The following is a 14078-nucleotide window of genomic DNA, read 5'->3' as shown; positions in this document are numbered from 1 at the left end:
ATTCAAGTTTACTAATTTATATTTACTAATCTTTACAGACCCTCAATTTGAGATCCCGGGCCAACCAAAGTCAAAGGCAGTATTTCAGTGGAACAACATTTCAGCCAAATTAATTAAAATACATAAATGTAACGTCTCCCCATTACTGAAATCATGGTTGTATAATCTAAGATTCACTAGACACATATAGAAAGCAATTGAAACAGAAATACCTAGGAATATCTATGGCCAGAATTTGCTCATTTTGTTGCTCAGAAACACAGTAAAGTAAGTAATTTTAATATACATAGCAGCTTTGGGGGGTGGAAAAACAACACTGCACAATTCCCACCCAAATGATCACAGACAATTTCCAGTAATTATGCACTCCCAGTTTGTACATTGAGGTATATGAACACACTACAAACTTTGCATGTATGATAATTTTTGTGATTTGTTAAAGTGATTATGTATATAACTAAGTAGCAATTATACAGTTACCCTGCCTTTTTAACAGGCACAGTCATACTCTGCAACTAATCCAATTTTTCTGACATTTAATCTACGACCTCTGTTTGAACTACTTTTTGGGGCACAAAGTTAGTGACATCTCACTTCTGCACGTCTTGATCACTCCAAACTAAGCTAAGCACTGCATGACAGCAGGGCACAAGCCATCAGATGATGTTAGCTTTAAAACTCATCTTAAAATGTATTTAAAGGAAAAGACAGAGTTGAAGTAGAGGCCAACAAACTACCTGTTAAAAGCCAGTATCTTCTGTGTAACAACCTCTAAAAAGGTATGACATAAATATACAGCTATACTTTGTTCATGTGTAAACACATGTTTTAGAGGGAAGTGATAATGGAATCACAGAATGGTTTGGGTTCGAAGGGACCTTAAAGATCATATAGTTCCAAACCCCTCTGCATGGGCAGAGACATCTCCCACTAGATTTTTCAATCTAAACTATTCTGTGATGCTGTGTCTATTCTAACACAAATTAGCACCAGAAACATTCTTAATTTGCTTTTAAGGCCTTGTTTTACCTAATTTAGTACTTTAAATATGATACAGCAACTTTACAACTCAACACTGGACATAATTTCACTGACAGCAAATGATTTTCCACTGTCACACTTGGAACTGTTCATTTTAGCTGAGAACTGCTACATACTTGTTTTAGAGAAGGCTCCATGTTTATAGACTGGGAAGGGGAAATTTTGGATAAGCAGGGAAGTTGACAGAATCATAAAATGGCTAGGGTTAGAAGGGACCTTAGAGAACACGTATATCAAACTGTCTGCATGGGCAGGGACACCTCCCACTAGATCAGGTTGCTCAGGGCTCCATCCAACCTGGCCTCGAACACTTCCAAGGGTGGGGCTTCTGTAACTTCCCTGGGCAACCTGTTCCAGCGCCTCATCACGATCACACTGAAGAATTTCTTCCTAACATCTAATCTAAATCTACCCTCTTCCAGTTTTGATGCATCACCTCTTGTCCTCTTACTACAAGCCCTTGAAAACAGTCCGTAGGTAAAAAAGAAAAAACCAACAAAACTAAAACCAAACAAATTCATAGCAGAAAAATAATCTAGCACAGTCAATACACTTTCACAAAAAATCCTAGGGGGAAAAAAAGCAAAATTAACAGAAAGTTAGAACACCAATCTCAATCATAGGATTAAAGAATATTGGTAGTTTAGTAGGTGGAAATTCAATAACCCTGAGAAAACTCTCCCTAAATTCAGTGACGATTTTGTTTCCCATTTGATCAGTAAAGCATTCCCATAAAAATGCTGGAGCCTGTAAATCAAAATAGCCTAAGTTTTCCTTCCTTTGTGTAATTATGGTAGTGGTACAACCAGCTCTTTCCCAGGTTGGAGGATTAAACACAAATGAAAAGCACAGTAACTATACTTGCTGACAAATTAAAGAAAGAAATCCTCTGTTTTTTAACTTACCTGATGCTAAACCAGTTAGTGTGACTACTAGCCATCCTGACCATGCATCGTACAAACTTTTTGTCATTTCCCATGCTGATTCTTTCTTCTTGCTGTTAATCTGCAAAGAGAAATCGTTATGTATGCTGGTACATGTTTGTGTAGTATGAATAGGAAAAAAAACTAAGTATGACATTCAAACTGCATGATGGAAGCTGCAGACAAATACACCCTCTCTTTAAATTACAAGTGTTTTCCTTGTATTTAGCGCTTTACATCTAAAACATGTAATTGTAAAATTACTTCTCTCCTAAATCTTAAATTATTTTTTGTTGAACCTTAAGTAAAATATTAGTGTGCTACTGATAAGCTGCTGCATCCGATCCATATTCCTAAACTTCTATTTCAAATAAAAATATCTTTCTTTTATCTTTAGACAAAAACCAATTAAAAAAACCAAAATAAACCCCAAACCTGGCTATCTACTGTATAATACTTCTAGACAACTATTACTAGTGACATCTAAAGTACTGTAATGAAAAAAGTACCCGTCTATGCCTTTCTCTGTCTTTGCACTTCTCTCGAACCCAGTCAATGGTATGGAAGTCATCGTATGTTCCTACTCCAGGAATCGGTTCATCCAGAAGATCCAGTAAATGTGTTGAACTGTTGATAGTTCCTCCATTTGTCATTGTATAATGAGTTCCTGTGGCAGAGGAAAGACAGAAGTGAATTAATTCTGCAATAAATTAAGTATTCTAATGTTCGTAATACTATGGCATACAAAATTTCTGAACAAGTAATTAAGACACTTCCCATAATATGCATATTTTACTTTGTTTAGGTCTCTCAGTGTTGCACCTCAATAGTTTCTGTCACTCATGTGCAGGTTACATTTGCATGTTAGTAACTTCGTATTTCCACTGGTTAAAAATGAATGTACCAGTCAAACTGTGCTTTGTGTGCAGACTCCAGTGAAACTTCAATAAAATAAAGCAGAAATCATTATCAGCTTTGACAGACATTTAATTTGAAGTTTATTTCAGATTATGAACTACCAGAGGAAAATCTGACTGTAAAGAAACAAAAACAGATGCTCAGATATAAAGTTCACAGCACTTCCAAAAGTTGCCAGTAATTTTTAAATATGCATACCATTGATTACTAACCTCTCCTAAATATCTAAACCAAACCTGAAATACATTATCAGCAGATTATCAGCGCAGATAAAAAAAATAACAGAAAGCCAAGCAAGTACACTAAAAAAAAAAAAAAAAAAAAGTCATGTAACTCACGGAACAACTGATCTGCTATCTCTAGCCAGTTCCTTCACAAGCAGCTTGCATAGCAAGCAACCCAAAATCCTCGATTTCTTTGAGTGATCAGAGTAAGAAGAGGAAGAGGAGTACTGAGATTTTTTTTCCTCTTCACAAGTCATCAATAAAGTTTTATTTTTTAAGCTTTCACCTGTCATCAATACTTGGCTTTTTGAGTTCCTGTGGCATATTTACAGAACCCAAGTATAATTTTATCCTGGATGGCTGCCTAAATATAGCATGGCTACCATTTGCCCACCCAACACAAACTGCTTCTGAAAAAGTATTTGCTATAAAGGAGACATTTATAATGAGGTTATTATGGACAATTATTTAAAGTGTGATTACTCTCACTTGTTTGACTATGAACAAATTAATATGGGCAACAGTACCACAATAATGTCTGTTTTAGCCCAAGTTGGCCAAAACGTCTATCAGTTTAGACAGGCACTAGAACTCATTTCAGTAGGCTGACACTGGGATGGTGACTCAGGTGGTGTTTTTTTGAGTTGGGTTTTCCTGATTGGTTGGTTAGTTGGCTTGTTTGAGGTTTTTTTAATTGCAAGCTCAGCTTCTTAGTGTCATCAGAATTTCCAACTTCTAAAAAAACAAACAAAATACAAACGCACAACTGAACCAAAACAAAAAAACTTCCAAACGCTACAAATGCTGAATTCACCAGCCTTCTCATCAATAACTGACAATTAGATTTATGCATAGGTAAAATCTGCTTTTTCACTTTAAATTTGTGAAGTCTGAGATCTAGCAGAAGCAGTGTGCACCTGGCATTATATTCAAACATAAAGGCTTCAGCCATCTATTGTTTGAGAAGACTTGTTTGAGCCTGCCATATATCACATTGTTTATTTGGTTATTTTCTTAGCTATGATAGACAACATAGAAAAAAATAATTTTAAAATTCTATTAATACAAAATGCAATCTAAAATTTTCAAGATACACAAACTGCCATTCATGACATATACACAGTACATATAGAAATGCTTAAAACGCTATTAAAATGTTACTTTCATTTTAAAAAAAAAAATCTTCAAAGAAAATGCTAATGCAGGATACAACCGAACAATGCCAATACCATTCTTTCATGCTGGCCTTGCTGGCCTCTTTCTTCATACTGTTTTTCACCCAGTCTATGTCATATTAAATTCTCTCTCATCTATTCACTGTAGCTAAGCGCTGTAAATCTCTTCCTAAAGCTGCTGCTAGTCCCTCTTTAAGGCAGATGTAAAGAAGCATTACCTATGCTTCCATTAATAAAAGGCTAGCAGCAACAAATTAAATCAGATTTGCTGATAAGAGGTGACTGTGAAAACCTTGTTTTAGAATAAGGGATTCAGTTCTCTTGCTATTTCTAATTTTCATAACTAGAAAGCAAGTCTAAGTTACATGACTGGCTAGCTGAAAAGACAAGTAGTAAGAAAATTCTCACAGTAATTTTAGCTCTCAAAATTAAAAGGATAACAGAATACATTAAGAAAATGTTATTTTTACAAGAAATTAATGTCCTTCACAAAGCAAGGGGACAAGAATTAAATTCAGCCACAGTTTAGTTCCTAATCTCTGACAAAGTTACAACATGATCAAGCAGTTTCCTGAACCTGAGTGATCACAGTAGAACAAAAACTTTTCTTTGCCCCAGGGGGCTGGTTGTATGCCCTGCACCACACAAGGGAAAGTAGAGTTATAAATATATCACAAACAGTAACAGATTATTTTCTGCATATCACAAGGTGCTGAATTGGAATGCTCTCCGGGGAAATCATCTGAGATGGCACCATACTATATGTGCCAGATCCTAAGCAGAACTTGAAGTAAACTACAGAGAATGGTCATTTCCTGGATACAGTAAAAATCTCAGCAAAACTGTGTCAGGTTCCTACTTTGCCTGCATTTGCTGGCACACCAAATATTGAAGACGTGTTATTATTGTATGATAGGAAGGAGACATGGGAACAAGATGTGCAGAGGTGGTTTTCATGAATACAGAGCTGCTGTGAACATCTGATGCAGCTGAATAGCTATCTTGTACCAAGCGTGACACAGACAACAGTGATACCCTGCATTACTGTCCTGTAGAAAGGCTGCCCTATAGAGCACCATGAAGAGAATAAACTGTTCAAAATCTTATGTTCTGTATCTAAGATACTTATGTCCGACAGCAGTGGGAGAGTTCATTCTCCAAAGAGTATTATGGTCTATGTAGCATATAACTCCTCTAAAGGAAAATTTAGAGAAATACACCTTTGCCAGTACTCAGAACTTTTCAAACTTCCACTTCCCTTCCTTCTCTAGCATTCCACACAGTTAAGATGCTCCTTCAAGCTATGACAATGATTCTCATCAGCATAAACACATGCAAATTCACATCATTAATTTCCAGTGTCATTGAGGTGTTATTATTTTCAACTCAATAGATTTTGTTAAAACCCTTACTATAAAGCAGATTTTTCATCACATTCTAACCTCCAAGCAGGAAATAATCATTATCCTTAAAAATTGTAGCATTTTGCAAATGTAAACTTCCAGACGTTCCCAATGTTCAGAAAGTTTCCCCTTCCTTTCTCCTCCCCTTATCCCCAGTCCTCAAGTTGCAAGACTCTTTCTCAAGGCTACAACTCAAGTGCTTCTCATCAAAAGATGCCTTAGTCTTAAAGGCATCATGAAGCAGCCTTAGTCTTAAAAACCATAACAAGCACTCAGCACACAAGGTATATAGGCTCAGCCTCTAACTATGTTTTCCATATGTAAACATCTGAACCATTCTGCAGCTGTAAGGAAAGTAAAGCCTTCTTTTAGTTACATGTGAGTTTGCTTAAGGTTTTATTAGACTGGGAAGCAGATGGTAAAAGTGGCAAGCAGAACTTTTATTATCACTGTTATTCCAAACTAACCCATGATACTACATGGAGATAAATATCCTCTCAGAGGCTCAGTGCAACTCACAGGAATCCTTGCAAAGCAAATTCAACACAATGCTTCCATACATTGTGAAACTAAGGTAGCTAGCATTGCTTTATTAGCACACTTTTGTCCAACAGCATCTTTAACAATCCTTTATTCTCAACACACAGCTAGTGAGCTGCTGCAATCACGGACTGTGAGCTTGCAGACAGAAAGTTTCTAGGCAACAAAAGCAACATGCTTCTTCAGAGAAAGGAGATTGTATTTTTTAAGTGATTCAGTCGTTGTAGGTCTTCCCTAAACTACCTTCCAGGAAGGCAGCTGAGTTTTGTTATCTTTCCATGCATGTAATTCCAAGCCTTCAGCACAATCCTTTCTCAGATACAGGCTCTCTGGTAGTGCTGAAAAACTGCAACAACAAAAACAAACAAAAAAACCCCAAACAACAACAGCAAAAAAAACAGAACACACAAAAACCCCACCAAAACAAAACAACAAACCACGACCAAACAAACAAAAAAGCACTCAGAAAAACCAAACACCAAAACAAAATAATACAGAATATTGCATCATGTTGAAAGAAAAAGCCTGTAATAACCATTAAGGTTAACAGGAAAACACCGTACTTTGGGACACCAGAATGAGGTACAGTAAAAACAACTAAAAACACCACACGGACAAAACTGGAATAAGAGAAGAAGATTCCAACACCATAAAAAAGCTCCCATCTAAAGGAGTGGAGGTTTTGTTGGGGATTTTTTTTATGAGAATGAAAGAAAACACAGTCCAAATCACTGGAGAGGACACTGTGCCTGACAGGAAAAGCAGTCCTTAGCATATTGCTCTCCATTTCCTTCTGAACATGAATGGCTGTTACCTCCCAGAACTGGTAAGCCCTCTTGCTTTGCCTAGGTAATCCCTTGACGTAAAGCAGGAACAAATAAATTACAGAACTAATATTTTGCTATAATGACACAAGTTGTTTTATACATTACAGATTCCACCTTGACTTATGTGCCCCCTGAGACAAGGAATATCTTTCCCTTCATGTTCTGTATATGTGCCTCAGAAAAGCAGTCTTTAGTCTTGATGTTGGAACTATGATAAACATGACTGTTAAAGATTCATGCTAAATTAAGTCACTTCTGCCAAGCAGTTTTGAGTTTGCACAAATCTTAAATGTTTATACAATTAATTCCAATATTCCTTTAATCAATTTATTAATCCCAATATTCCTACAGTTAGTTGATTTCTACTTTTAACAATGACAGAAAGTTGATTTATGTAGATGACACACAGCATTTTTCAGGCGCCATGCAACACATAGCTGCTGAAAGTCATGTCTTTTTAAAGAAAAATACCTAGTAAGTTTTTTGTTTATGCATTTAAAAAAAAAAAAGATCAGGCCAACAAGGAATACCTTTAAAACATGAGCAGACCATTACTGACTATTCAGTGTGGTACAGTTAAACATTTTTTAAGATAAAACATTTTAAAACACTACCAAATCAAAATGTGAGTTGCCAACATTCATAAAATGTTGCATTTTCACTTTATGGATCTCTTGGAACAAGTTCCCAGTGAAGAAACAAAATAGACTATAAGGATCCTCAGAGTGCTGCTATCCTGTCCCTGGTATGAAGAGATGTTTGCTATCAGACAAGAAACAGAGCCAGTGCAAGAGCAAGAGCCAGGAATGACAAGCATGTTCACCCCCTTCCACAGCAATAAACAACTTGTTATACTGAAATACAGAAATGCACCCTTGGGTCTTGTTTAGATCTTTCTACATTTTAGTTACATCCTTCAGTTGGAAACAATTAAAAACTTCTATATAAATATTTGTATCTAGCTACTACAGAGCAATATTCATTTCAGAGCTCAAAACCCCTGAAGGTAGTGTAATCCCCTGAGCAGTCATCCTTCTGGCTGACAAGAGTGCAATGTGTTTCATTTGTGATGCTACTTGCAGTGTAAAAGGAGGGGGAAAAAGAGAAAACACACCTCTATGAGTGAAAATTAAATCCATTAGTTTGCACCAAAGGCTAGAATAAGCTCTCCCTGGCATGACCATCCAAACTTGCTGAGTGCTAAAATCAGCAGGTACTGTAGCTTTCCGGAGGCCAGATACTAATCCAAGGCTTTGCTTCACCCATGTGTCCTTGGGTATTAGGTGACAAGGGGAACGGAGGCGGGGAAGCCTGAATAAAATGCACAACATAAGGATCATTTACACTTGTAACAAAGAAGATTTGTACACACAAGATAGTGTTAGTGCCTGAGCTTCTTTCTGTGTCCATATTCAGACCTTAAAATACTACACTTTCAAAAAAAATAAAAAGACAATAAACAGTTGTCAGTTTATTTAAATTTGCCTGTAACCACTCAAGAGGAGTCATTAAGAACTACTGTCTTTTTCTAGCTAGAAGTAATTCTTAAACTCAAAAATCAGAAGCACAGCATGCCAGGCCAGAGTGCTATCATTCGCTGCTGTTGATGACAAATGATTTTAAAGTTTTTGTAATCAAGTAATATGTCCCTCTTTGTGTCTTTCAGTCTGTTTCTTCAGTTGGCTCTTCTAAACTGCATCAAAGGCATAAAAGCACAGCTTAGTTTCTGCATTACAATCAAAATGCATACATACAAAAATGACAGAACTATATATACACTAATTGAAAAAAAATCAGCTAGGAAAAATCTGATAGGTTGGAAATTGGAAGACCGACGCAAACTGCAAATGCATAAGAGTCTGAGAAGAAGGCAGAGGTCAAGTATTGTTCAATTTGAAGAGCATAATTAACAACATAAATAGCTTTGTTTTTCTGAATTTAGGTGGAAGAAACACTTCTGTTTCCATGTCTCAGCAGAAAAAATGGTTTTATTATTACATATTTCATAGAATTCACAGAATCATCAAGGTAGGAAAAGACCTTCAAGATCATCAAGTTCAACCATCTGCCCTACAACCCCTAACCACTAAACCATCTTTTGAAACACCACTTCTACCCGTTTTTTTAACATCTCCGAGGATGGTGCCTCTGCCACCTCCCTGGGCAGCCTGTTCATTACTTCTTTTCTTGTAGTCTTAAAGGCAGAATGGACTGTATTTATTTAGTCTATATTTACTGGATGGATGGGGCTTTCAGCAACCTGCTTTAGTGGGAAGCGTCCCCAACCATGCAGGGGGAGTTGGAACTAGATGGTCTTTCAGGTTCCTTCCAACCCAAACCATTCTATGATTCTATGATCCTACAATTTCAGATCTGCAAGTGAAGAGTTATAGGGAGTCCCACTCTACTAAATCTACAACTTAAATAGAACATGAACAGTGTAGGAAGAAGATGAGAAAAGATAAAGAAATACAGTTAGATAAAGAACACATTATAAAAGTGAAGTAATATATCATCTAACGATGGCCAAACCAACAAAAGTCAGAACAATAGAAATCTATATAATTAGATTTCCAAGTGCTGCTGCTGCATGTATGCAAGAGCTACTTACTCATATGTCATTTTTTAAGGCCAAAAACGCCACCAAAACCACATTCTGCTAATGTGATTATGCCAATCAGGCCACATTCAGACCCAAGGCAGACAAAATCTCGATTTATTAGCTTTCTAATATGTCAGATTACAGTACATCTCAAAACAATTTCCAAAATGGAGAAATACATGCCTGATAAAGAGCCTTATCAGAAATACAGTGCATAACAACAGATAACCTGGAACTACCTACAAAGAAATGTAGTTATATCTCATGGTACTTTCTGTTAATCACCAAAGTCAAATATGCTGAACTCATAACTGGACATCCTTATCCCCTTTTTATACTAGGAACCTTAAAACAAAAATTCAGTGCCGTAACCATGTCAAATTTCTCCAAGTAATGCATTTTCTCAAAGGCATTATAGACAACTATAATCATATTGACCATATTTACTGTCAGAAATCTGTAATTAGTCTAAAAAATTTTTATTACTCTTCCTCTGCTACCAGTAATATTTCAGGGTCAAACTCTAGCTCTGAGCATGTGTACACAACTTTCACACCCATTTACTTCAAAGGTCATGCTGAGAATTTCAGTTTCTAATGGTTCCTGATTTATCTACTAATTCTTAAACAGTAAGAGGCCCATACACAGAAATGCAGCCTAAAATATAAAAGTAGAACTTTTACCACTCCGAGCATGTGAATTGGCTCAGTATGCACCTGACTCAAACTCCTCCTAGGATATTATCAACTATCTTCTGACTCATAGCTATGGTAACAGGTGAAGCTGGAGGGGCGGCAGAGAGGTTTCCCCAATGTTACTGATAAATAATATAGTCTAAGCAATAGGAGTTGCACCTCCTACAGCAGTGATTGGTGCACAAGAAATGGAACTATGAGCTATTTAAAAAAAAAAAAAAAAAAAAAGTTTTATTAAAAGTCATCAGGAAATTTGGTATGCTCTCTATATAAGCAATTTTCACATCTTCTGGCTACTGACTCAATTGCAGATTATTAATGGTACAACATATCATTAATTTTGCTTGAGAACTTCCAAAATCTAAAGTCTAAGATGTGCTTATGTAAATATAACTAATAAAAGAGAGTTAACAACCCTTGTGCTTGCTGAAGCTCAAGTTTTGCTTCTGGTAGCCTGGCCAACTATATATATACTGCTATTGCTCAGATTTCAAATTTTTAAAGAATGGCAAAAAAATTTTTTTTAGGAAAAAAATTCTGGGGAAGGGGCATCAAAGACTGTGAGCATGTCTATGAACGGCTGGAAGACAAGCAAGATACTGGTAACATAGACTTTTAAAAGGGTCCAGCTAGCAAAAATGATGCAAAAATAATCCAAGAGCAAAGGACTGAGCAATACAAATAATTTACTTATACAACATATATTCCAGCATAGATTTATTTAAAAAAAAATACTACTTCTAAATCTTTCAGTTACCAGAGATAGTGGTACAAGTGAACTGTGTTCCTGCAGTTTTATTTCAGTATACCAGGGAGGATGAGGTCTGGAATGATGCATTTGGTACCACAGAACAAGTCTCAGGACAGAGCAAGTCAAAGGAAGTCCTGATAGCAAGTATTCAGTAATATCTGTATTTTTTCTAAGAAATAATGATGAGCAATTAAAATTAAGATAAAAACAATTAATAAATACGTACTTGAAAATCTTTCCATTGGTATTTCACAGTACATTTGCGCTGAAAACACCCATCATCTTAATACAAACCAATGGGTAAGGATAATAATAATAATAATAATAATAATAATAATAATAATAATAATAATAATAATAATAATAATGTATTATTATATTTCATATTTCATCTCACTGAACGTTAGTAAAGGCCGTTAATTAAACCTAGAAGACCCTTAATGATTTAAACAGTCATTTCACCATTGCTGAGGTACAGGCTCTTTGAGCGAGCCACTGCAGTCAATTAGTCCAACAAATGCTTTGATGATACAAAGCATTTTTGCATGATGTCAACATTACTCTGCAGGACAGACGAGCTGTCAGTATGTGAAAAAGAGAAGAATTTCACAAGTTTTAAAAATTAAGCTTGTCTTCTCCATTTTCTCTTAGTTTGCTATTAAAATGCTCTGAAATCTATGAGAAAAAAAAAATCACTTGGTAATATCTTTTTCTAGACTCACAGATAAAGATCAGGAAACATCAAGAATTTAAATTTCTGAATTTGTCTATTAGCATTTTAAGCCTTAATTTCATAGCTAGATCACAGTAACAGATTACCATGGTATTGCAAATCAGCAAGAAATACACCCAAATGGTTGGTTTTAATCTAGTCACTATAGCAAACCAAATAAGCACCAGTAACACTAGTGTTGAAATACAGTGTTAGAAGATAGGAAGTACGAGCCCTAACGGAATTCAATGGAATTTCAAAAAGTGACAAGTCACAACTGGGGATTCTCTTGCTGGTTCCTAGCGGTGTCACCACAATGGGAACACCTAGTCCAACCCTCAGCTGCTTCCACTGTAGTCTTTGTAAACTGCATCTTTAATACTCCAATGTACACTGCAAACAGCAACATTTTTATTGTAAAATCAACTAAAATCTGGTAATTTCCCAGCATATATACTTACATTTCAATGTCTAACTGTAATTTGCAGAGTTTGAAAGTGTAATACTAGGGCTGTTTTTATCTGTAAAACTATCTACAAATCTACACTTACAGAATGGCTGAGGTTGGAGAGGGATCTCTGGAGGTCATTTGGTTCAAGCACCCTGCTCACCACCTACAGCCAGTTGCCCAGGGCCATGTCTACATGGCTTCTGAGTATCTTCAAGGAAGGAGATTTAACAACCTCTCCAGGAAACCTATTCCACTGCTCAGTCACCCTTACTGTAAAAAACTGTTTACTGATGTTCAAAGGCAACCTGCCATTCTTCAGTTTGTGCCTGTTGCCTCTGGTCCTGTCAGTGGGCATTGCTGAAAAGAGCCTGTCTCAGTCTTCCTTGTACCCTACCCTCAGGTACTTATATATATTGGTAAGATCTCCAATTGACACCTCACAAATATTTTAAGAAAATATTATCCTTGATTTCACACAAGTGATTTTAAAAACTGACTTTGAGGACTATCTACCACCTGTCATATAATAATCATCTGGGCAGAGAAGAATTTCCTTGTCTTAAAATACTCTAAGCCATACTAGAACTTGTTGATAATATATGCTGAAAAACATTCTAAGAACCATAAAAAGACAACTAATAACCTTTTATGTAAACTACTAAAGCACAGATAAAAATGCTAGATTAACATAAAAAGGTGTGACCTAATTTATTTACAGAAATAAGAGGAAAGATGAAACAATAAATTAACATGGAGAGAAAAAATCTCATATTATGTAAATCATATGTTAATTCTCAGCCTACATTCTCTCTAATGCCATCACCAGCAGCCATAAATATTGGCAACTTCCTAATTTTAGGCTAGCCAATTTAAACAAAAGTGAGAATTTACCAGATATACTGTTTTTAAACACCCAACTGTAACCATAAAATCCAATCAAGAAAAAAAATACAAAAAGGCATAACTTTAACTTCTCCTACCAGATCTTCTCTCAGTACAAGACTGAATCTTTATATCATGTATTTTGCTTTAGATTTGCAGTAAGAAACAGAAGGCAAGATCAAAAGAGGATGTTTTTCCTGAACACTGATAACACTGTTTTCTTTTTAAACCTCCTTCCTTGCAAGCAACAGTGTAAAGAACCTACCACAAAGCTCCAGCTTCTTAAGGAGCTCATCAATATTAGCTTAACTGACATGTTAGAATTGTATAGCTTTCCCTTCATATATCAAAGATGTCAAATAAGAGACAATGCTAAAAGCACGTAGAGAAACTTCAAAGCTAGACAAACACTGTTCCTATTCAAGTTATTGAAAGGCATGAATATAGCCTGCAGAATAAACTCTTGCCAGTTTGGTCATGGTCAGTCACGACCAGAATTCTTGTGTTTTTTCCGTGCACGAGATGGCTTTATGGATAAAAAAATACAACTAAAAAAAAAAAAAAAAGAGAGAGAGAAAGGAAAGACTGCCACATATCGAAGATGGAGTCACAAGCCGATGAGATGTGAAGCAGGACTAATCTGCCCACAGAGAAAACAATCACTGACAGCACAGGAACCAGCCAGAACTCAATTCTCCTCCTACAAAAGGCACCGGGCTGGCAAAACAAAGCAACGCAGCAATTAGCAAGCCTTTACACCTCTGCTTCAGATCTGACCAGCAGTCTCTCACATCCAGATATGCAGACAAGTAACTCAGACGTCAGTTCGGCATACCTCGTTTATGCAACTCCCGGAGCGGAATGCCGTCCCCTCCCCCCCCGTCGTAGGGCAGATACGGATCCGAAGAGACATCCATGGAGGCGACGAACCCTG

At 36.3% G+C, this 14078-nt stretch overlaps 1 protein-coding gene across 5 annotated transcripts in view; it reads right to left on the bottom strand.

Moving 5' to 3' along the window:
- The window catches only part of CLCN3 (chloride channel, voltage-sensitive 3), a 49567-nt gene that overhangs the window by 17838 nt on the left and 17651 nt on the right, over positions 1–14078 (bottom strand). For 3 of the 5 annotated variants that reach the window (XM_009995937.1, XM_009995939.1, XM_009995941.1), the window contains exons 2-3: positions 2474–2631; positions 1947–2046 (exon numbers count right to left, since the gene is read on the bottom strand). In XM_009995937.1, the coding sequence (XP_009994239.1) occupies positions 1947–2046; positions 2474–2631 (258 nt within the window). Of the gene's footprint in view, positions 1–1946; positions 2047–2473; positions 2632–13979; positions 14067–14078 lie in introns of those variants that run through there. The other 2 variants (XM_009995938.1, XM_009995940.1) reach the window with 1 other exon arrangement.

The sequence above is a fragment of the Chaetura pelagica genome, unplaced genomic scaffold (assembly GCF_000747805.2).
Source record: "Chaetura pelagica isolate M959 unplaced genomic scaffold, ChaPel_1.0 scaffold142, whole genome shotgun sequence".
NCBI classification, from domain to species: Eukaryota; Metazoa; Chordata; class Aves; order Apodiformes; family Apodidae; genus Chaetura; species Chaetura pelagica.
Note: the sequence above shows the minus strand (reverse complement) of the source record. Positions and strands in the feature narration are given on the sequence as shown.